The 20,901-nt window shown below is 55.2% G+C and overlaps 1 protein-coding gene across 2 annotated transcripts in view; it reads left to right on the plus strand.

The window, feature by feature from the left end:
• Positions 1-673: 673 nt before the first annotated feature.
• Positions 674-20,901, plus strand: part of BCL11A (BCL11 transcription factor A) — a 48,398-nt gene continuing 28,170 nt past the window's right edge. Inside the window, exons 1-2 of one of the 2 annotated variants that reach the window (XM_078596620.1) lie at positions 674-871; positions 11,487-11,915. In XM_078596620.1, the coding sequence (XP_078452746.1) occupies positions 817-871; positions 11,487-11,915 (484 nt within the window). In that variant the 5' untranslated portion in view covers positions 674-816. Of the gene's footprint in view, positions 872-10,011; positions 10,167-11,486; positions 11,916-20,901 lie in introns of those variants that run through there. The other variant, XM_078596621.1, reaches the window with a different exon arrangement.

A 20,901-nucleotide genomic window follows, 5' to 3' on the forward strand; every position in this document is an offset into this window, starting at 1 on the left:
ACCTCGAGTCGCGGTGGCGGCGGCGTCCAAGTTCGAGTTGAGGGGCGGCGGCGGTGGCGGGGCTCGAGGTTGGGGAGGGGGGAGCGGCGTGCGGGGTGGAGGGAGGGAGAGGTTGAGGGAGTGGGGGTGGCGGTGTGGCAGGGGGCGGGAGGCGAGGCTGCTGGGGGTGCAGGGTGGAGAGAGCGAGGGAGAGGGCTCTGCGCTTTGTGTGTGACCGCGTGTGTGTGTGTGCGTGCGTCTTGGGAGGATGGTGAGGGTACGTGAGAGTGCGTGAGCCCGCGCGTGTGTGTGTGTTGGCAGGGGAGCGAGAGGGTGCCGAGGGTAGGCGCGCGCGCGCGTGTGTCGGCGAGTGGAGGCGCAGGCTGGTGAGGAGGGTGCGCGCGTGTGTGTGTGCGTGTGCGCTTGGGGAGGAGGAGGAGGAGGGCGGCTGGGAAGTGGCGAGCGGGGAGGCGAGCGGGGTGGTGTCGTGCGGAGGAGGGGATGCGAGGCGAGGGGAGGGAGCAAGGATAGGGGAGGAGGGGACCGCGAGAGAGGGACGCGCCGAGGCAGTGTACTTGAACTTAGAGGTTACATTCCCCCCTCGCGCGTCGCATCACGGCAGCGCTATCCCCGCGATCCGCGTCCCACCTCCTCCCCCCCCCCTGTCTCCCCACCCCCTCCAACCACCCACAGACCCCCCCGTCCTGCCCCCGCCCGCCATCTTTGTATTATTTCCGATTTATTTTATGTCGCGCGCGGCCATTGAGGAGCTGATTTTCTCCGGACCAGAGGCGCGCGCGTCGATGTGACCACTGGGCGAGTGCGGCCACCAGCAGCATGTCGCGCCGCAAGCAGGGCAAGCCGCAGCACCTGAGCAAGCGGGACTTCTCGCGTGAGTCTACCACACTCGCCGCTGCCACCACCAACACCGCCGCCGCTGCTGCTGCTGCTGCTACACAATCCCACTCCGAGCATTGTTTTAAGATAACCGCACTTAATATTGCCGCCGCTGCTCCTGCTGCTGCTGCCGCCTGTTCTCAGCACTTGTGCCGTGACACATGCACACGTACTGCCTCTGCCCTTCCGCGCTGTTCCCGCCGCCGCCGCCGCTGCTGCTGCTGCTTTTTAAAACAAAAACACAAACTGCTCGGATTCTCTTCTTCGCTTCTTTAGTTTGAGTGGCGCCCCTCTTCGTGCTGTTCCCGTCTTCGATGGCTCGCGCTGTGTGCTCGTCTGTGTTGTAACTCAAAACAACTGTCTCCATTCTGGGATGAATCGTGCCCAGCGTCGCTGTGATGATCCTGGTTGCTACATCGGTAGCTCTCTCTCTCTCTGTGTGTGTGTTCGGCTGCGTGCGCGCGCGTGTGTGTGTCATGCAAACACTGCCGTGCGTTCGGTGGGTTGTGGCTATTGGCGACGGACGGATGCGCTTGTCAGCCGGCGTAGTCGTAGCTGCAGTGGTGGTAGCAGTGGTGGTGGTGGTAGTCGTGGTGGTGGTGGTGGTCGTGGTGGCAGTGCCGGTCTGAAGGGTGCCTCGCTCGGGAAGCCCGCGGGGTCCGGCGCGGAGCTCGAAGCACTTCGCGCGCGCGGTGCCGACACCGCGGGGCACTTTTACGCATTCCCAGTCTCCCTCTCGCACGCTTGGGGTGGTTGGTGGGGGGGGGAGATCCACGAGTGGTGCAGTTGCCGTGCGAGTTTGGTGTTTGCTGCCCATCCTGTACTGTGATCCCAAGCCCGGTCTCTCTCTCTCTCTGTCGCGTGCGTGTGCTGGGCAGGCGGTACACGTGTGAGTGAGGGTGCTTGCGATTTATGTGTTGGACCGATGTCTATATATCGTGCGCGTGTGTGTTGGCAGGGAGTGTGCGTCTGTGTGTATGTCTTGTGTTGGGTGTACGGATGTCTATTTAGTGTGTGTGTGTTGGCAGGGAGTCTACGAGTGTATGTGTCACGTGAATTGTATACAAATGCTCATATCATGCGTTGGCACGAAGTGTTATTAATGTATGTCATTTAATTGGTGTACCAATGAATATATCGTGTGTGTGTTGGCAGAGGGTCTACGAGTGTGTGTGGCACGTAAGTGGTGAACGAATGTCTATATGATGCGTTGGCACGGAGTGTATGGACGTGTCATTGTCACTGGTGTATGTTTGTAGCGTGCGTTGTCGAGACGAGTGTAACGCCATGTGTACATGTGTATACGCCGTGCTGGGTACCCGCATGATGTACGTGTGCATCTGTGTGTGTGTGTACGAACGTACGCTTCTATATACAGATCGCCAGTGTGTCTGTATGCCGTTAAATATGCATGAATGGATTTATGTAGGCGATGCACTCGAGTACGTTCGCATGGCGATGCGCGCCCGCATCTATCATGCCTGTACGATGCAACGCGTGTGCGTTTGTCCGCCTGTGCGTGTGCGTCCGCGTGCGTGTGACACAGCACGCGTGTGCACGTACGTGAAGCTTCCTTGTGTATGTCGACGTTTGTAGGGCTCAGTAAAGCGACGCCGGTAGGCAGGAGAGGGCAGAAGAGGTAGTAGGTAGGCAGGTACGAGGTAGGTGCTGGCCGGGAGCTGGGGAGTTTGTTCCAACGCTGGTCAGCCCTGGCTGGGTGCGTGCGCTCTGGAGCCCCGCGTTCTCTGAGTGGACCGAGCGAGCCGGCTTCGGCTTCCAGCCGGCTTCAGCTCATTGCCGGCTTCAGCTTCAGCTCACAACCGGCGTTTCTAAATCGCTTGCGGTCCCGGCGTCCGTCCACATCCCGGTCGCGGCTACGAGCAATCACTCCTCCCTTGCCCACAAGGCTCTCACGCAGGCGAGGAATGCATACGAATGCCACAATAATTATAACGACGACGACGGTGATGTTGCTGATGTCAGTGGTGGTGAAAGGTGTCCGCGTGTTCGGGACAAGCTGTGCGCGTTGCGCGCCCGTGGAACCCTGTGTCGCGAAGATGAGATTCTTGAGGCTTCTCTCTCTCACCAATTCGCGCTCTTCTCTCTGAAACTCCGCGCTCACTGACGAGGCGCCCATTTCCCGTGCCCGTTGATGTCTCGGATGCCGCGTCTGTCTCTGGGCGCGTGTCCGGTAGACTGATGTCGATGTAGAGTGAGACACGTGCGTTCTGTAGACCCTGTCGATGTAGAGTGAGATACGTGCGTTCTGTGGACCCTGTCGATGTAGAGTGAGACACGTGCGTTCTGTAGACCCTGTCGATGTAGAGTGAGACACGTGCGTTCTGTGGACCCTGTCGATGTAGAGTGAGACACGTGCGTTCTGTAGACCCTGTCGATGTAGAGTGAGACACATGCGTTCTGTGGACCCTGTCGATGTAGAGTGAGACACGTGCGTTCTGTAGACCCTGTCGATGTAGAGTGAGACACGTGCGTTCTGTGGACCCTGTCGATGTAGAGTGAGACACGTGCGTTCTGTGGACCCTGTCGATGTAGAGTGAGACACGTGCGTTCTGTGGACCCTGTCGATGTAGAGTGAGACACGTGCGTTCTGTAGACCCTGTCGATGTAGAGTGAGACACGTGCGTTCTGTAGACCCTGTCGATGTAGAGTGAGACACGTGCGTTCTGTAGACCCGTGTCGATGTAGAGTCAGACACGTGCCTTCTCGTGTTGAGCTCATTGAACCTTGGCTGCGTTTGTCTGCGTGTTGAATTGTGTGGCCGAGTGATGCCACTTTGCAGCTCCGTGTAGCGGGTCGGGATTGTTGAATAGTGTCTGGCGATGGTGATGATGATTACGGTGGTAAAGGATGATCCAATTCATTGCACAACGCTTCTGATTTAAGTTCTTGAGATGTCTAAATTGTAAGACTGTGGTTAATAAAAAAAATCACGTGTATAGGTGCACATATCGCGATGCGTTCCTAATCCATTTGCTCAACAAATTTAGCATAATTTGGCATTAATTCCCCAACGTGAAGTTGACATATTTTAACGACCCTAGATGTTTACGCATTGCGAAACTAGTTCTGTTCATCAGAACCGATTTAATACAAAAAAATACGTATGTGACCGCTTATTCGTATGCCAAAGCTCGTATTTACAAATTCCAATTGCGGCTCCTATGGAAATAAAATATAAATGAGATGAATATCGGTCGCCGGTGGTGGGAGAACGGCGGGGTCGGTAGCCTGTGTCTCGCGAAATTGATTTCTCTCCTCTCAATCCACCGATATGTGTCTGTGTCCAAGCCTCGTACACTCACGCGCTCACTCGCACGCACTCACGCGCACACTCGCACACTCAAGCACTCACACGCACTCACGCACGGACATGTTGCGGACATGTACCACTCACAGACGCCGCGAGCTAGCTCCTGATAGAAAAACAACAGATGGCAGATATATAACGGCTTTTATATTTGTTCTTTTTTGACATCACAGCCTACCTAGCTCATTTATAAATAACTAAAACACCACCCAAGATCGGGCCCTTCTCGTCCGATCACGAAGTCCCAGTCCCTAATATCGAGCTGACGTGGACAGGATAAGGGATCATTGAACGCGGGCGGCGTTGCCCGCGCCGTGCGCCATGCCGGGCGAGGTGAGGAGTGCGGTGCGCTCATCGCACTTGTGCGGCGCGCTGGCAGTGCGGGCGCTTCGACAGACGCCCCATCAGTGCCGGGCGTGGGGGGCGGGGGGCTCGTGAGGGGCTGTGTGCGTGTATATATATGTGTGTGTATGTATATATATGTGTGTGTGTGTCCGTGTGTCTGGTGCATCGAGGTTTGGGGGGGTGGGGGGGGGGCGATGAATTAACGGGCGGTGGGGAAGGGGGTTGTGGGAGAGAGAGGTTGGGAGCATCAAACCGTGCAATGCTTATGGGTGACGATGATCGTGGTGGTGGTGGTGGTGACCATGATGATGAATTCACTGTTGGCCAGGTGAGGCTCGTTAACCCGCGCGGCGCGCGAGTGAGCGCACGCGCCTCGGCTGAAGTCGGGTAACTCGGCTCCGCTCGGATCCCGATGCCCCCCAAAACCCTCAAACCTTACCGCCGTGGGCATCTCCCGCCCCCCTACTTTAGCGTTCTCCTGCACTCGGGGCTGCCGCTGCAACTCGGCCCGCGTCATGCGGTTGGCACCGAGCCGGCCAGGTGCTCCGCACCACCACCGGGGTGCCCACCGGGGTGCCCCCCGGGGTGCCCCCCGGGGTGCCCCCGCGGTGCGGAGGAACTCGCGGCTCTGCTGCTGCGATTCATGGGCACCGATGTTGATTGCCGTCGTCATTGTTGCCGCCGCCGCGGCATTGTTGAATTTCGCATTAACCCTTCACGCGGCCGCTTGGACGAGGAGGCGTGTTCAGCAAACGTGTTCTACGCACGCACACACACACACGCGCGTCCACCGTGTTGCTAGTATACCTGTCGAGTTCACCGCAATGATTAGCCGTTCGCGTGTTGTTGCAGTCGATTCCGCTGCGCAATTGAGTCCAGCAGAGCTCCTTCCTTGGGGCCTGGCGACAGCCTCGCGTGCACCCCTTCGTTACGTAACTCGATCGCGTGCAGCGAAGATTAATTAATGAATCAATTGGGAATGCCTCACCTGGTCCAACCGCAAGGCACTCACTTAACCCAGGATCAGCGATGCGATGTTTCATAAATTTTTTCCCGCAGAGCGCTGCTCGGCGACGAACGCCCGGGCCACGCTCGCACCGATCCGGCGTCGCCTCTGGATAAGATTAGTTTGCAGCGCGCTGCAGATGTTATATCCCCACTATTGATTAAAAGGAGTACTTATTTGAAGTTGCGACTTTACACTTTGACCGTTTTTCGCTTGACCGTTTTAGCGAGTCCCGTGACGCGTGAGCGTGTGAATGCGGTGCCTTTATTATTCCGTCGCAAACATTACGCGGCAATTGTGTCGTGATCGCCGTCAAGAGACGCAAACAATGTTTAGGAACGCGCTTCTGGCCAATATGTGAACGACTGAAGTGGTGGCGGGGCTTCATATATATTTTTTAACTGAACCCTGTATCAAGATAATTGGATGTAAATTTGTTTTTCGCATTCAGCCAAATGTTTGCAAGCCACTTTAGGTGAGCGTGTGAGACTGCGTGGCCAACTCCGCGGAGTTTGAAGCTGCGAATCGCAGACAATCTTGCGGCAACTTTCCCCTCCCTTCCACAAATATGATTAATTAATGTAGCTCGGCATTAAATTACCGTTGAGCATAATGAAAAGTGCTGAGAGTAATGTCAGACATCCACGCGCCCGCCAACCGTTATGTACATAGCATATGGTCAATTCACACCTCTGTTACTTTTTTAATTGCCTTGTGTGTTTTTTATTCTGTCGTTGGAGCATCATCAAATATTCCAACTCATCAGCCTTAAAGTTAATTTTATGCACGGATTTGCATTCTGTCATGAATAAAAGAATCGCACACTTGGCGTAACATCTGACACGTACATTATTTAATTCTCAGGCTCTGGGCTTGTTCTGAGCCCTCTGCTTGTTGTGTAGCGGCCCGGGCTGTTGTCCGTACAGGGGGTGGCGGTGGATGTGCGTATCAAAGAAAGGGGCCACTGGAATTAGATTTGCCGTCTTCAGATGTTTTGCTGTCTCAATGTCTCAAGACATTGTGCACTGTGCGCGGTGTGGTGTGTCTATGGGATCCTGTGTCTGGCTTGCTATGTGTGGTATGCTGTGTTGATGGTATGCAGTGTGCGGTATGTTGTGTTGACGGGGTCCTGTGTCTGGCTTGCTGTGTGTGTCGTGTGCTCTGTTGGTGTGTCTGGTGTGCTGTGTTAATAGTATGCTGTGTGTGGTATGCTGTGTATAGTGTGTTGTGTTTATGGTGGACTGTGTTTGCTGTGTTATGTGTGGTGAGCTGTTTTGTGTGTGGCATACTCTGGTGTGCTATGAGTGGTGTGTGTGTGTTGTATGCTATGCTGTGCTGATTGTGTGCTGTGTGTGGCGTAATCTGTGTGGGGTGCTAGCGTGATGTGCTGGATGTGGTATGCTACGTGTGGTGTGCTGCGTTGACTTCGTTCTTTGTTAAGTGCGCTGTGCCGAATGTGGGGGCAGTCTTAATGGTGTAGTGTGTGTGGCGTACCGTGTGGATGGTGCGTCTCGTGTGCTATGCTATAGGTGGTGTGCATTGTTTATGTTGGGCTGTATGTTGCTTGCCGTGTGCTGTGTTTGGCATGGGGTGTGTGCTATGTGTGCCGTGCTATGTGTGGGTGTGCTGTGCTGATGTACTGCGTGTTGTGTGCCGTCTTGCCCAAGCGTCAAATCACTACGCCGTGTCCTTCGTTGTGTTTCAGCGTTCGATTATTAGCGCCGTTCGGTCGGATTGCGCCATTTCCTTGAGTTGCGTTCCCGCTCAAAGTCGGTCTCCTTAAAGGTATCAGTGCCGTCCCGGTCTCGTTAGCGGCGTATTGACGGTGTCGGGCACGCCACCAGCTTGCGAGCCACGCAGCGCGGCTCGCCGTTCGGCCCCGCTTGCGAGCTCGTGACGAAAGCCAGGATCGCCGCCCCGTCTGTACCATCCGTGATCGCGCCACGGTCCCAGACGCAGGAAATTTGGCTCGCGCACCGTGAAATTCTCCACAGCTCCAGGTGTCGGCTCTCTCCCAAACTCAAGCCAGACGCCCCCCCCCCCGCCCCCCCCCCCCCTTTCGCGGCACCACTGTTGCCGACGGCGTTTTTTAAAACGAAAGTTATCCTTTCAATAAATCCCGCAAACGAGTTTCATCATGCAAGGCATCTCGCCGTCGCGCATTGATGATTTTGTCTCGCGAGCCGGCGGACGGTCGTGGCGGCTCGCGAGGAAGCGTCGTCGCGGGGATGAAAGGGCCCCATTTCGGGGGTCCCTCGACTCCGAGCGTCCGGCGCCCCGTGCCGCCCGGCGCCTGCTCCGTCAGGGGGCTGCGCGCGATTATGGAATCGCAAAACCGGCTACATAATACGCTCCGCGGTGGCAAAAGAATTGTACGGATTATTTCAGGCTTCCTATTGCAAAAATTATTCTGGAGGTGTGGGAACTCTGCTCTTGACTCTTTGCGAGCAGCACATCCGTTAGGAAGTTTAGTTTTTCAGGATCACGCACACACGCATTGCCGTGGTTGCTCTGGTTCGTGGAGATCGCTTCAAGGTCAACGGATTGCCGTTTGTGTTTGAAATCTTGCAGCACTTCATGTCAGTGATGGTAGTCGTGTGTTGGGCTTGTGCATGCATGTCTGCCTATGTGTGTGTCTGTGTGGGGAGCGGTGGCGCAGCGGTTAGCGCGCTGTGCCACCAACCTGCCGCTCCGATTTCGATTCCCGCTCACGGCCAACACCAGTGACGATTATCTGAACGGATTCTGGGCCTCCCCTAGGTCCACTCAGCCTCAAAGACGTAATTGGTGCAGTGTGTACACTTCGCCACTGGGGAGACAAAGGCGGTCGGGTGTGGTGCCGGCCAACCACCCTCTCATGTGCCGTGCCAGGCTTCATAGGTGCTCGCGAACAGCACTTGCCCCTACAGTCTGTAAAGGCTATAGGGAGATCTTTGTCTTTGTGTACAAATGTGTGCACGTGTGTGCGCAAACCAATTTGTGTCATTCACAAAATGCTATCGACTTGAGTTTGTAGATGCACACTTACTCGCAGAAACGTTTTTGGACGTGAATTGAATTAACATGCCTAAAATATTTTTTTATGTCGAAACCAGAATTAAGGGACAAGCAAGAAAGCAAAAAATATATTCAAATAAACATGTAAAATCAGATCAGCTGACAATAAATGCGGAGATGAACATGCACACATCTCTCGATGTCGCACGCACGCGCTCCCTATCTTCATACGATCTACGAGGGCTTCCAAACACATTCTTGCTCAGCCATATGGCGCGATTAATTTTATCGCCCCTATTTAATGAATTCCAAGCAAATGAATAAAAAAACGTTCCAAGCAAATTAATGAAAAAAATCCTGAGATTCGAACGAATTTTGTCGGGAGCGCCGCATCACGGCGTCGTGGTGCCCTCCTGCTGCGCCGTCGTCCTACCTGGAACTTTGCCGCTGTCTCTCTGCCGCTACCTGTGGTGCTGCGGAGAGCCGCCCGCCTCGTTAGCCGTCGCTAAACCGTCGCTAAACCGTCGTCGGTCTTGTTGGCGTGCGGCGCCCACGCTCGCCAGCATCACACGCGCGACGGCCGCCACTTTGGCCGCCGGGGCCTTGCTCGCGCAGCGGCCCAGAACGAGCAGCGTGATGCTGTGGCCTCTTTGCAGGAGGTCCACCGCCGCGGTAATGTACGCACCGTGTAATGGCACCGAGTCACTTCCCTGTAATTAACTGTGCGAGAGCCCATTGAGGTTTATTATCTTTTTCTTCTAAAGATATTCACATAATTGCAATTAAATATGAATTCGTTTTAAAATTGGCGGTTTAAATTCGGGAATTTCGCTGTAGGTATTTTATTTGAGCAGAGACACTGGCGTGTCAATTGCCTTGTCCACATCCTTGTGATTTGTGTCTGTTTATCTCAATTCACATGATCTCCATCGCCACCGTTGCCTGTCGTTTACCCTGAGATTGGCGAAATGTCGTTGGGCTTGCACCACCACGGCTCCATTTGTCATCTCTGTGTTTCCTCTCTTGCATATTGTTCTGCCGCTATGATGTTTTCCCTCACGGAAACCGTAATCCTGATGCTGAACGTTTCCTAATTTATTTTCTTTTCCGGAACCCCGGCGGGGGAAAAAAATATATTAGCCGAGCTTTGACCTTACGCTCGCGACCAGAAAAAAAACACGTAAACACAAAAACAGAACAGCGCCTCGGAACGCCGCTTGCGTTCACCTGCGCCGCGGGACCGCGATCGCTGCGAGGGACTTACGTGGCGATGCGTGTGGAAGGGGCGTGAGCACAACGCGCGCTAGTGTCGAGCTATTTGTGGCTGAGCGTCTCACAAGGGCCAGAGCGGCGCTGGGGAGGCACTGGGGAGGCTGGGAGGGAAGTCCGGCCTCCGTGGGTTCACGGTCGAGCGCTATCGCCGCCCGTGCTGACGCGTTATCGCACGTTCGTTCTTTTTTATTTTTTATTCTTTTCACCCCCAGTCCTCAATCTTTAAGCTCTTCCCTTTCACTTGAGATGGAGCAGAAATATAATTGTCATTGATGTGTGCGTGGTTTCAAGCCAGGGGAAAAAAAAGTGTCAACGGATGCCGTGTCATTGATGGCGACATAGGTGAGACCGGCAGGATTTAAACATCGCAGGGCCGCACTGGCGCACATGTTTCTGCAAACAAACTCACCGTTGTATCGTTCCCACGGGTCAGTACGCCAGGGACAGTAGCTCGCGCCGTACGTTTTTCTTACGCACGCACGGACACGTGTGCGTGTGAGTCGCTAGTGCTGAGCCGCGCAAAGAGCAAGGCCGCCCATAGCCTGGTGGTTGGAGCGTCCGCCCCTCGGTGGCAGTGCGCTGGTTTGTCGGTTCGAATGCCGCCCCTGGCCGGCGGCACGGCGGGGCACGGCCTGGCGCGAAGTGGACGTCTCCGATGGTGGGGGCGCGCCTGTGGGTGCCGTGGCCCAACGGCCATGCGTGGAATATTTGTCGCTGTTTAGGACACGAAGGCGGCGCTGTCGATGATGCCGATATCTGCGCTGGTCGCCATCAGGAGAACGGACCGGGCGTTACTCGTATAACAACAATGCGCCCACGTCAGGCATAGCCGACGGAGAATCATCGGTGACAGATCGGTGTTGATTATCTTTTGAAATAATAATCACGATAATAATTATCTGCAGCTCTTCGTCAATCGACTCCAGGACGAAGGCCTGCAAACGCCGTGTTGGTCGTGGGGGTTCGTTAACCATACTTCACTCTGCTGGTCTGTTGTGTTGTGGTTAAATTTGTATCCGTTTGTTCACCACATTCATAGCGCTGTTATGGAGGCTGAACATCCATTCATTCATTCATCGCATTAGGCCAAAGCCTGACTTTGCAGCAGAGTCATTACCAGTAGAGTCGACACATTTCTGGGGCGCGCGACTTGATCATTTACTGAGCACTGATTACACCCCCCACGCTCTTCCATCCAGAGTCGGAGCAGGGGTTCGTTCAAAGCCAATTCACACCCTGCAGGTCAATTCAGACGGAGTGAAGCCACCCGTGTCTGGGTCTAACACCGCTCTTTACTTGTCTAGCATAACTCTGCTAATCTATTTGATTTTATTATAATTAAGTTGCCTGTGCCGTATTAGTCCGGCAAGATCTGAGGAAAGAAGCCCAGGCAGCAGACCCTGGGTTTCTGCGGATGGTGCGACAGGGAGGGGCTAAAGATGCATTTAGGGGTCTAACGTCCCATCACCCCGGCCGTTCGTCTTCACCGTCTTTTTTGTGCTGTTCCAAATTTTTGAGTGCATCGTTTGTCTGGTTGTATTTGCCCTGTTGGCTTAAACGTGACGACGTCAGCGTGACGCTGGCGTCGATGACGTCCCCACGCTCGCGCGTCAGTGACGTTCCCCCCCCCCCCGCGCGCTACTCTCCCGTGTGCTCGCGCAGCCGAGCCCGAGCGCGTGGAGGCGCTCATGGGCGACGAGGAGGAGGAGGAGGAGGATGACGACGAGGAAGACGACCGCGCGACGGCGGCCGAGGCCCAGGCGCCGGGGGGCGGCGCGGGCGGCGCGTCGGAGCAGGACCTGCTCACGTGCGGGCAGTGCCAGCTCACGTTCCCACTGGCCGACATCCTCCTCTTCATCCAGCACAAGCGCAAGGGCTGCGAGGCCTCGCTCTGCGCCGACAAGGGGCCCGGCGGCGGTGCCGGCGGCGGTGGCGGCGGCGTTGTCGCGGGGGCTCCGCGGGCCTCCCCGCCGGCGCACGCGCTGGCGCGGGCGCCCGTGGATATCGGCGTGCAGGTGTCGCCCGAGGACGACGACCTGGCTGCGGGGCACGCCAAAGGAGGCCCCGTCAAACGGGAAGGCCCGGCGCAAGGTGAGCGCGGCGCGGCCCCCAGCTCGTAGACCTGCCCCCTCTGCCCCTCGTTCCCGTGGTAGGGTCCAGTATCTTCAAAGAAAGACCATTTTGTTAACTTTCTGCAAAAGTGGTGGTATTCATTGTATTGGCCCTGAAGAGAAGACGGGATGAGTCGACGTCTACCCACGGTTTGAATTTACATTCTTTTGCGCTGTCACCGCAGGGCCACCCTTGCGGATTAGCGATTTTTACTTTTAAATAAATAATCTGCTCGCATTTGACGCTCACCTGAAGGGACTCTGAGGTGGCCTGCAGAAGGCAGTACAGCAAGTAGGTTTCCCATAACACTTTAATCTCATCCCCTGCGATCCCCCGGGCACAGCACCCTCGATCAGAAATGTGGTTAAAAATCCCCGACGGTGGGGGCCCTCGGGAATTTCTTGAGACTCTGCTGAGGAATTCTGGGTAAATGAAGGAATATTTGTTTGGCTATTTTATCTGTCCATGACCTTGCCGAATCGGCCTTGGCGGGTCGAGCAGGAGCTTGCGTGCCACGGAGGGACGCGGCATTCCCGCCTCGCGATCCGAAGCCACTGACGACCGTCGGGGCTCAGGGCGTGGGGCGACTCGGTTCTCACTCCACGGTCGTTCGTGTCGCCCGTCATAGCCATGCCACGAAAAATCCTTTGAGAAAGATGCATATATATTTTTACAAGCGATTTACAAAATGCTATAACGGTCGGAATTGCTGCTTTCGTGCGATTATGCCAGTTTTGCAAATGGAGCCTTTGTGGTGTTGTTGCCGGAGAGATGGATTGCATCACACCGTTTGGCTTTTTTAACTTGCCACGCATTCTCAACGCCAGTGTTGGAGGCTGCGCTTCACTTCCCGCTCGGATCGCCGCGGCATCGCGTCAGCTTCACCGCCGGCTGATCGAGGCAAATGAAAGGGAACGTGTTTTGCCAACCAGGCCCGTTTGTGTTGATGTTAGCGGGAGGGCCGGGGCGGTGTGCCAGGCTGCCCAGGTGGCCCATGTAAGGGAGCGCTGACTCCGTCGCCACGATAGGACCACCGGTCCAAGCGCCCTGCCACCGGAAGGTTGTGAGTTAACGGACCGGTGGAGTGCGTCGCTTGCAATCGGAAGGTTGAGTTCAAATCCTGGTCGGGGATCGACTCAGCAACTCATCCATTCCAGGTCGATACAATGGGTGCCACTTAGTGGCAACATTAAAAGTGGTTCCCCTTTGGAAAAACTCACCCCTAGCATAGGAATGTGGAATTTCTAGCAACGGCTCAGTGTAATAAATATGGTAGGAGTGCCAGCGATTGAGTGGGAAACCACTTTGTCGTTTTTGTGGTGAAGCATTGTGGGTAGAAGGGGCCTCCATCCCAATGGTCTTTGCCAGGCTGCGCCATTGTGAGATTGTATAGTTCTCCCCACTGTGAGATGACATCGGCCACATCTCTGTCAGGCCATAGCTTCGTGTGCTGCTGCAGGTTATACTGCTGTGTGGTGATGTGACAAAGAATCCTGCGTGTGGCATTCGACCAAAGCACAACCAGGGCCTCCTCAGTAAACAATCTGTGTGCACGCCATAAAATATTGAAAAGGCACGACAATATTTTGATATTTTATAATGCACCCAAGAACAGATAATGACATTTGTCTGCCGGCTGGTCCATGAACGCCAAACACGTTATGGCCTGGCTTTGCCCACGGTGTTGGGATCAGCCTGACGTTGCTTGGAAATCGATGCGGAGCGGGATTATACCGATCGATAGCGACGTGCATATGAGGAGCGCAGCCCGCGGGGGGTGGCGCGAGCGCCGTGCTAGGCAGCTGTCGCGTGGCCGCCGCCGCCGACACCGCCGCCGACACTGCCTAGGAACGAGCGTCACGTGGGACGCCCGTCCGCGGCCGCACGTGGAGTCGATGGCGCCCGACCTCCGTTTCGCTCGGCACTGCTTCCCCGAGCGCGGCCTCCGAGCCTTGCCTCGTCAGGGCCCGCTCGGCGCGGTCATCGTTGTCGCCGTCGTCGTGTGGTACTGTGTGCGCCCGCGTGTCCGTGCCCCGTACGCCCGGTTGTTGTGCTCGATTCGAGGGCGAGGAGAGACGTTTCGTCCGTCGCAAGATGACTAACGAACCCTATTTATAGGGCGCGCGTTTCCAGCGCGGTACGCGCGCGTGCTCGCCGCGCACGCCCGGGCCCCGCGCGCGGGTTACTCGCACGAGGTGTTTAAAGGGCCCCTGACCTTCGTCTCAATGGTTGGTCACCCGTTACACGCCGCGCCTCCCGCGTGGACACGCCGTTGTTGTCGCACGCGAGGCCGTTGTTGGGCGATGTAAAGCCGCCGGAGAGGATATGAAGAAACAAGGTCGTTCGCATCAGCCTTGGCTGCGACCTTAACCCGCAGACATCGCTGATTGCCTTTTACTCTGAATCCAAGCATGCAGCTCGCGAGCTCCGGGCAGACGCGTTAAGCTACAGTACATGTGATACATTATTCCTGTGACACGTGAAGATGAATTGATTTCTCTATTATTGAACATTTATCTAAAGAATTTTATGGCTGTATTAAAAAAAAATCTTATTTTTAAAATAATTTTATTTCTCTCTCTCCATCGCTCTCTTTTCTCTCATTTTTTTTTTATAAAAGACTCGCTTATCCAAATAAACCGTTATAAGCCTCTGTCACTTTAAAGCCTGCCGCTTTGACAGATATAATTTGATTTAGGTCTGCCCCTTTGAAAATCGCTAATGCTCTTGGCCTGGTCTGTAGTGGCAATGGCGGTCGCTTTGAATTTGATTGCATGCCTAATTTCCACGGCGCGCACAGCTGCCTCGGGGCCCCTTTCTCTCGGCACTGACCTTGGTCACTGGGTTGAGCGGCCAGGGGCTCGCGACGCCTTTGTCTCCTGCTCGCCTCGCGAGCCACGGACGCGCCGGCTTCCCAGGCACCGCGCCGGCGGAGAGGGGATGAGAGCGCAGTGAGGGGGCGGCGTGGAACCAATTTGGACTTTTCCTTGCAAGAATAAATATACACGCACACGCACGCTCGCGCATACTTGCCGTGTATACTCCGGCGCGTGTAACGATTTAGATGTCAGGTACGGTGCGGTTCTATCACGGGGCATCATGCCAACTACATCTGAATTGACCCGATGAGTTGAATCCTCACGCATTCTATGCACGTGCAGTGTTCTTTATTTGAAATTTAGTTCCTTGGAAGTTTAAGCGTTTCATGTATCCCAGAGTCTGTTCTACAAGCGTGCGTATGTGTGCGTGTGCATGGGCGTGAGCGCGAGGACACAACACACAGCAGATGCTCGACGCGGACTCACAAAACACCCCAACACACCGGCACACGTGTACGCACAGACACACACATGGGGTGTGTACACTCAGCACGACAGCCAGCGGCAGTATCTTGAGTCCTCCTGCTATCGAGTTACAGGTCGTGTGTTGTTGGAGGTATGTGTACAATTTGTGTAGTGTTGGGGGTATGTGTACAAGTTGTGTGTGTGTTGTTGTGGGGGTACAGGTTGTTTAATTCGTAGTTTAGTGGTGGTTAATTGAAGGTGGAGGGGTTACCAGCCCCTCGCACCCGTCCAGAGCCCCCGTTTAGCCACTGTGGTGGTCACAGACGCCATGAGGGGAGAGGCCAATGGGCATTGGACCTCCCCCCACAGCACTGCCCACGACAGTGTTGCCCGTCCGGCACCGCGTGGTGACGTCACCGCCACTTAGTGGCGAATGGCGGTTGTTGTACAGGTTGTGTTGTTGTGGGGAGTACAGGTTGTGTGTGTTGTTGTTGTGGGGGTACAGGTTGTGTTGTTGTTGTGGGGGTACAGATTGTGTTGTTGTTGTTGTGGGGGTACAGGTTGTTTGTTGTTGTTGTGGGTGTACAGGTTGTGTGTGTGTTGTTGTGGGGGTACAGGTTGTGTGTTGTTGTTGTGGGGGTACAGGTTGTGTGTGTGTTGTTGTGGGGGTACAGGTTGTGTGTTGTTGTTGTGGGGGTACAGGTTGTGTGTGTGTTGTTGTGGGGGTACAGGTTGTGTGTTGTTGTTGTGGGAGTACAGGTTGTGTGTTGTTGTTGTGGGGGTACAGGTTGTGTTGTTGTTGTGGTGGGGGTACAGGTTGTGTGTTGTTGTTGTGGGGGTACAGGTTGTGTGTTGTTGTTGTGGGGGTACAGGTTGTGTGTTGTTGTGGGGGTACAGGTTGTGTGTGTGTTGTGGGGGTACAGGTTGTGTGTTGTTGTTGTGGGGGTACAGGTTGTGTGTTGTTGTGGGGGTACAGGTTGTGTTGTTGTTGTGGTGGGGGTACAGGTTGTGTGTTGTTGTTGTTGTGGGGGTACAGGTTGTGTGTTGTTGTTGTGGGGGTACAGGTTGTGTGTGTGTTGTTGTGGGGGTACAGGTTGTGTGTTGTTGTTGTGGGGGTACAGGTTGTGTGTAGTGTTGTTGTGGGGGTACAGGTTGTGTGTGTGTTGTTGTGGGGGTACAGGTTGTGTGTGTGTTGTTGTGGGGGTACAGGTTGTGTGTTGTTGTTGTGGGGGTACAGGTTGTGTGTTGTTGTGGGGGTACAGGTTGTGTTGTTGTTGTGGTGGGGGTACAGGTTGTGTGTTGTTGTTGTTGTGGGGGTACAGGTTGTGTTGTTGTTGTGGGGGTACAGGTTGTGTGTGTTGTTGTTGTGGGGGTACAGGTTGTGTGTGTTGTTGTTGTGGGGGTACAGGTTGTGTGTTGTTGTTGTGGGGGTACAGGTTGTGTTGTTGTTGTGGGGGTACAGGTTGTGTTGTTGTGGGGGTACAGGTTGTGTGTTGTTGTGGGGGTACAGGTTGTGTGTGTTGTTGTTGTGGGGGTACAGGTTGTGTGTTGTTGTGGGGGTACAGGTTGTGTTGTTGTTGTGGTACAGGTTGTGTGTAGTGTTGTTGTGGGGGTACAGGTTGTGTGTTGTTGTTGTGGGGGTACAGGTTGTGTGTAGTGTTGTTGTGGGGGTACAGGTTGTGTGTAGTGTTGTTGTGGGGGTACAGGTTGTGTGTAGTGTTGTTGTGGGGGTACAGGTTGTTGTTGTTGTGGGGGTACAGGTTGTGTGTTGTTGTTGTGGGGGTACAGGTTGTGTTGTTGTTGTTGTGGGGGTACAGGTTGTGTGTAGTGTTGTTGTGGGGGTACAGGTTGTTGTTGTTGTTGTTGTGGGGGTACAGGTTGTGTGTTGTTGTTGTTGTGGGGGTACAGGTTGTTGTTGTTGTGGGGGTACAGGTTGTGTGTAGTGTTGTTGTGGGGGTACAGGTTGTTGTTGTTGTGGGGGTACAGCACAGCGAGAGAGTGTCCAGGGACTGTGTACCTCTTCCCCTCGCGCCCCCTCCCCTCTCTACCCCCCACCCACCGCCACCCTCTCTAGAAATATCCTTGCTGGTTTATTCACATTTAACTTTTTGGGCCGCCTTGCCAGCGAGCGGATTGTTACACGCGGCGTACGGCCATTGTCAAAACACCCCAAAATTGCCGTAATTAATGCCTTTTGTTTTCTTGAGACTGTCCAGGCACGCACGCACGCACGCGGGGAATAATCAGATACCTCTCGCGGAATGTCAAAATCCGTCCCGCCTTTTTTTCTCCTTTCCTTTTCTTTATTTTCATTCTTTATTTCCATCTCGGCCGTAAATCCGCCGGGGCCCGGTCGCGGGTCGACCGGAGCGGCGAGCGCGGCCGCCGCGGGCGAACGGCGTGGCCCCGACAACAACGGAAACCAAATTTGGAAAGAAAATCTCGTCCAGCCCCGGTGCTTTCTTTTTTCTTTTCACTGTTAAATAACAACAACAAAAAAAACTCGTAAGAAAGACGCGGTTCAAGAGCGCAGGCCGGTTCAGGGTAGCCTTCTCCTTCCTACACCGCCCCTCCCTCCGTCCTCTCTCCCTCCGTCTCCCCTGATGAACACTGTCCCTCAAGCCATTTCTCTGCATCTCATCGATTGACGCAGGTGTTTAAACACTGTCTTCATTATGCGCCTGAGAGGGCCCTTTGGGCTTCTGGGGAAAAGGGACGTGGGGAGCGCATGCAGGGGTTGGCAGGGGGCACCGTGGGGCTCGGTGAGGGTTCGTTTAGAAGATGGGGCCCCTCGTATCCCCTCTCGCCCACCCCCTCCCGCTGGCAAAGAGCCGTGCGTCACAGTTCTAGCCACAGGGTCCCTTCGGAGACGGAGCTCAGATGCGGTCCTCCTGATGTCTCACGTTCTGTATCACTCACGTCCGAAATCCGTGAGCTAGAAAAATAAATAAAAATGTCACACTTGCGTCTTGACAACGGCACCGCCGCCATTGAAAACAACTCCGCTCTATGAGGCCCTCGGTCGACTAATTCAATAATTCTTGATGCGGATGCAGCCAATTTCATTTTGATTTTTGCCCTCACGCATTTGATGTGCATGAGGTTACGATTAAGCGATTGCGGCAGAATAAATACACACCGCCGCCATCACCCACTCAATCTACGCCATATCGGCACAAACGAAAAAAAAGAACCCTCGTTCCTTCCCCACGCTCGTTGGCCTCCGGGCGAAGTGCGCGCAATCCCCGCGGAGGAAACGGCCGCAAACGTTTACGGTGGGACCGCAGCGGGCGGCCGTAAAAGAGGCGTCCAAAGCCATCACCTCCGCGTGGCTGGCAGCAGCACGAGCCAGCCCGGGGCTCACGCGGCGCTGCCAAGCGTCGCGGCGAGTACTCGCAAAGTGCCGCCGGCCGTCGCGAAGCCACCGCCGACCCTGGCCCGGCCAATGAAGCGCCCCGGCCGCAGCGTTTCTTGGCGTGCTCGTTTCTGCGGCTCGGCGATTTGCCCAACCGGGCGCCGGGAGCTTGTGAGACGGCGATTGTAATGGACGAATGGAATAACAGCGGCACTTTAGCCGCAACAACAACAACGACGACGACGACAGCGGTGGATGAATTCGCGTAGAAACACCGCGGGGCAAAGAGAGAGAGAGAAAAGTACGAGCAACCACTGAGAGTCGAAAGAGAACGGATTGATATTTCTGCCGCAATTTGTTTTACAAATAGTTGCATTGTATTGCTGTCATGTAGAGGAGAAAAAGGTTTGCTTGTGCAGCCGTAATTTAATGTTGCTATATTTCCACAATTTACCAGAGTGGCTTTGTCATGCCAGAAGTAAGGAAGTCAGGGCCTGGCTGAGGAAGACAGTGCTGTCTGCCGCTTGTTTGATTTATTACTCAGCAGCGAGTGTGGCTAATTGAGGCCGCTGAAGACGGTCTGTGTGTGCATCGTAAACTTCTCCATCTCTTCACCTCGGCTACGAAGAGCTGCCCGCGGAGTCGACGTCCCCATTTCCCCAAATTCCGAGTCCTGCTCCTGCACTGGCCCGCAGGCCGCCACGCTTGCACGCAACGCAGGCCCACGGTGCCGGACACGTGACTCACGACGAGGATATCCAGCGGCGCGATGCTGGGGCAGACCCATTCGACTCGCGATCTTGGATCAGATCGCGTAACTTAAAATCCCAGAGTGTGAGTTCACGTTGTGGGTAGTCCTACAGATAGATTGGCCCCAGCCATACGAATGTGGAATTTGCTCCACTGGCTCAGAGCTTCCGACGGAGACGAGCCACCGCCCATCGCTCGTTTGAGCACAGGGCGTTTAAATGAGAGACGCCTCCGTTATTTCAAGAGACATTGTCCGGATCTTTCAAATGCAGCCTTTCGCACTTGAGTGGACCGTAGACAGCCGCTTTGAATGCTTCCCGACCGCGATCCGTGGAGGAGGAGAATGCTCGTGGGCCCTCACTTTAAAGCCCTTAAAACGGTGCTGTGGTGCGTTTCACGACGCTTCATCATGGGAAGCCATCAGCGCTTTCACTGGGAGCCCCGCAAACTACGCGACCACCCCTGAACTCTTCAAAATCTACTTTGCCCGAACAACAAAAACATTCTGCTAATCCCGCTGGGCAGCACTGTGGTTAGAGCCTCGACCCTCGATAAGAAGGTTATGAGTTATGATCGCGGTCGGGGGTCGGCCCGGTCCATCACCCCCACCGTGGCCTACGAATCCAGTAGCACTTTGTTTGTGTACACTTAGCAGTGCTAGCCGCATGGCGAGAGCCGCCCAAGCCAGATGAATGTGGAATTTCCACCGGAGGTGAACATGTTTCGTCACAGGCACATGTTTTCGTTTAGGCTCAAAGTGCCGTCTAACCCGCAACACGTTCCTGCGGAGTGACAATCGCTGCGGCGTGGGGACGCGGCGGCGGTGGCGGCGTGGCGGCCGTGTGGGCCGAGGGTTCGTGTCGCCGTGGGGTGGAGGGGGGTGGAGTGGAGACGTGTCGCCGTGGGGTGGAGGGGGGTGGAGTGGAGACGTGTCTGCCTCTGTGAAGGCGTGGGGAGAGCGCGGTCGCCAGCTCTGGGGTTGCCGTCGCGGTACGGTCGCCGTACGCGGTCGATACCGCGTGTTATTATTCTCGCCGCCGAGTGATTCCTGCGGGCTCGGCGTCACGGGTGCGTCCTTATCTCCACGCCTCTCCGAGTGGCACAGATTTAGAGGCGGTGGCGGTCGGAATGCACGCAGTTTAATTGTCGCGCAGTCACTTCATCTGACGACGGCGCAGCCACCGCAACACTAAAAGCTATTGGAGTGCTGTTGTTTAAAATAATGCCGTTATTGTTACTGATAGTAATAGCGCATTAACCACGCGCATTAACAACGTGCGGAAAGGTGACGAGCCGAGGGTACATTTCCATATGCAAATCACACCGCCCGCACTCCCACCCACAAACGCATTGTACAATGCGAAAAAGTGTCAATGGTGTCAAAATCGCCATCGCCCGTTTTTCAGAGATATTGATGAACTCCTCGTGAAGAGGAGGTGACGTGGACAGGGGCACGCGTGGCGGACGAGGAGACAAGGAGAGAGACGGGCTCACGCTCTGGCCAGGCCCGGCTGATGGGGTGCTTCGTGGCGGCCGCGGCAGAGACTCGGGGGGCTTGCTTGGGGTGGGGGCGGCG

This window comes from Lampetra planeri, chromosome 7 (assembly GCF_965212315.1).
Source record: "Lampetra planeri chromosome 7, kcLamPlan1.2.h2, whole genome shotgun sequence".
Classification (NCBI taxonomy): domain Eukaryota; kingdom Metazoa; phylum Chordata; class Hyperoartia; order Petromyzontiformes; family Petromyzontidae; genus Lampetra; species Lampetra planeri.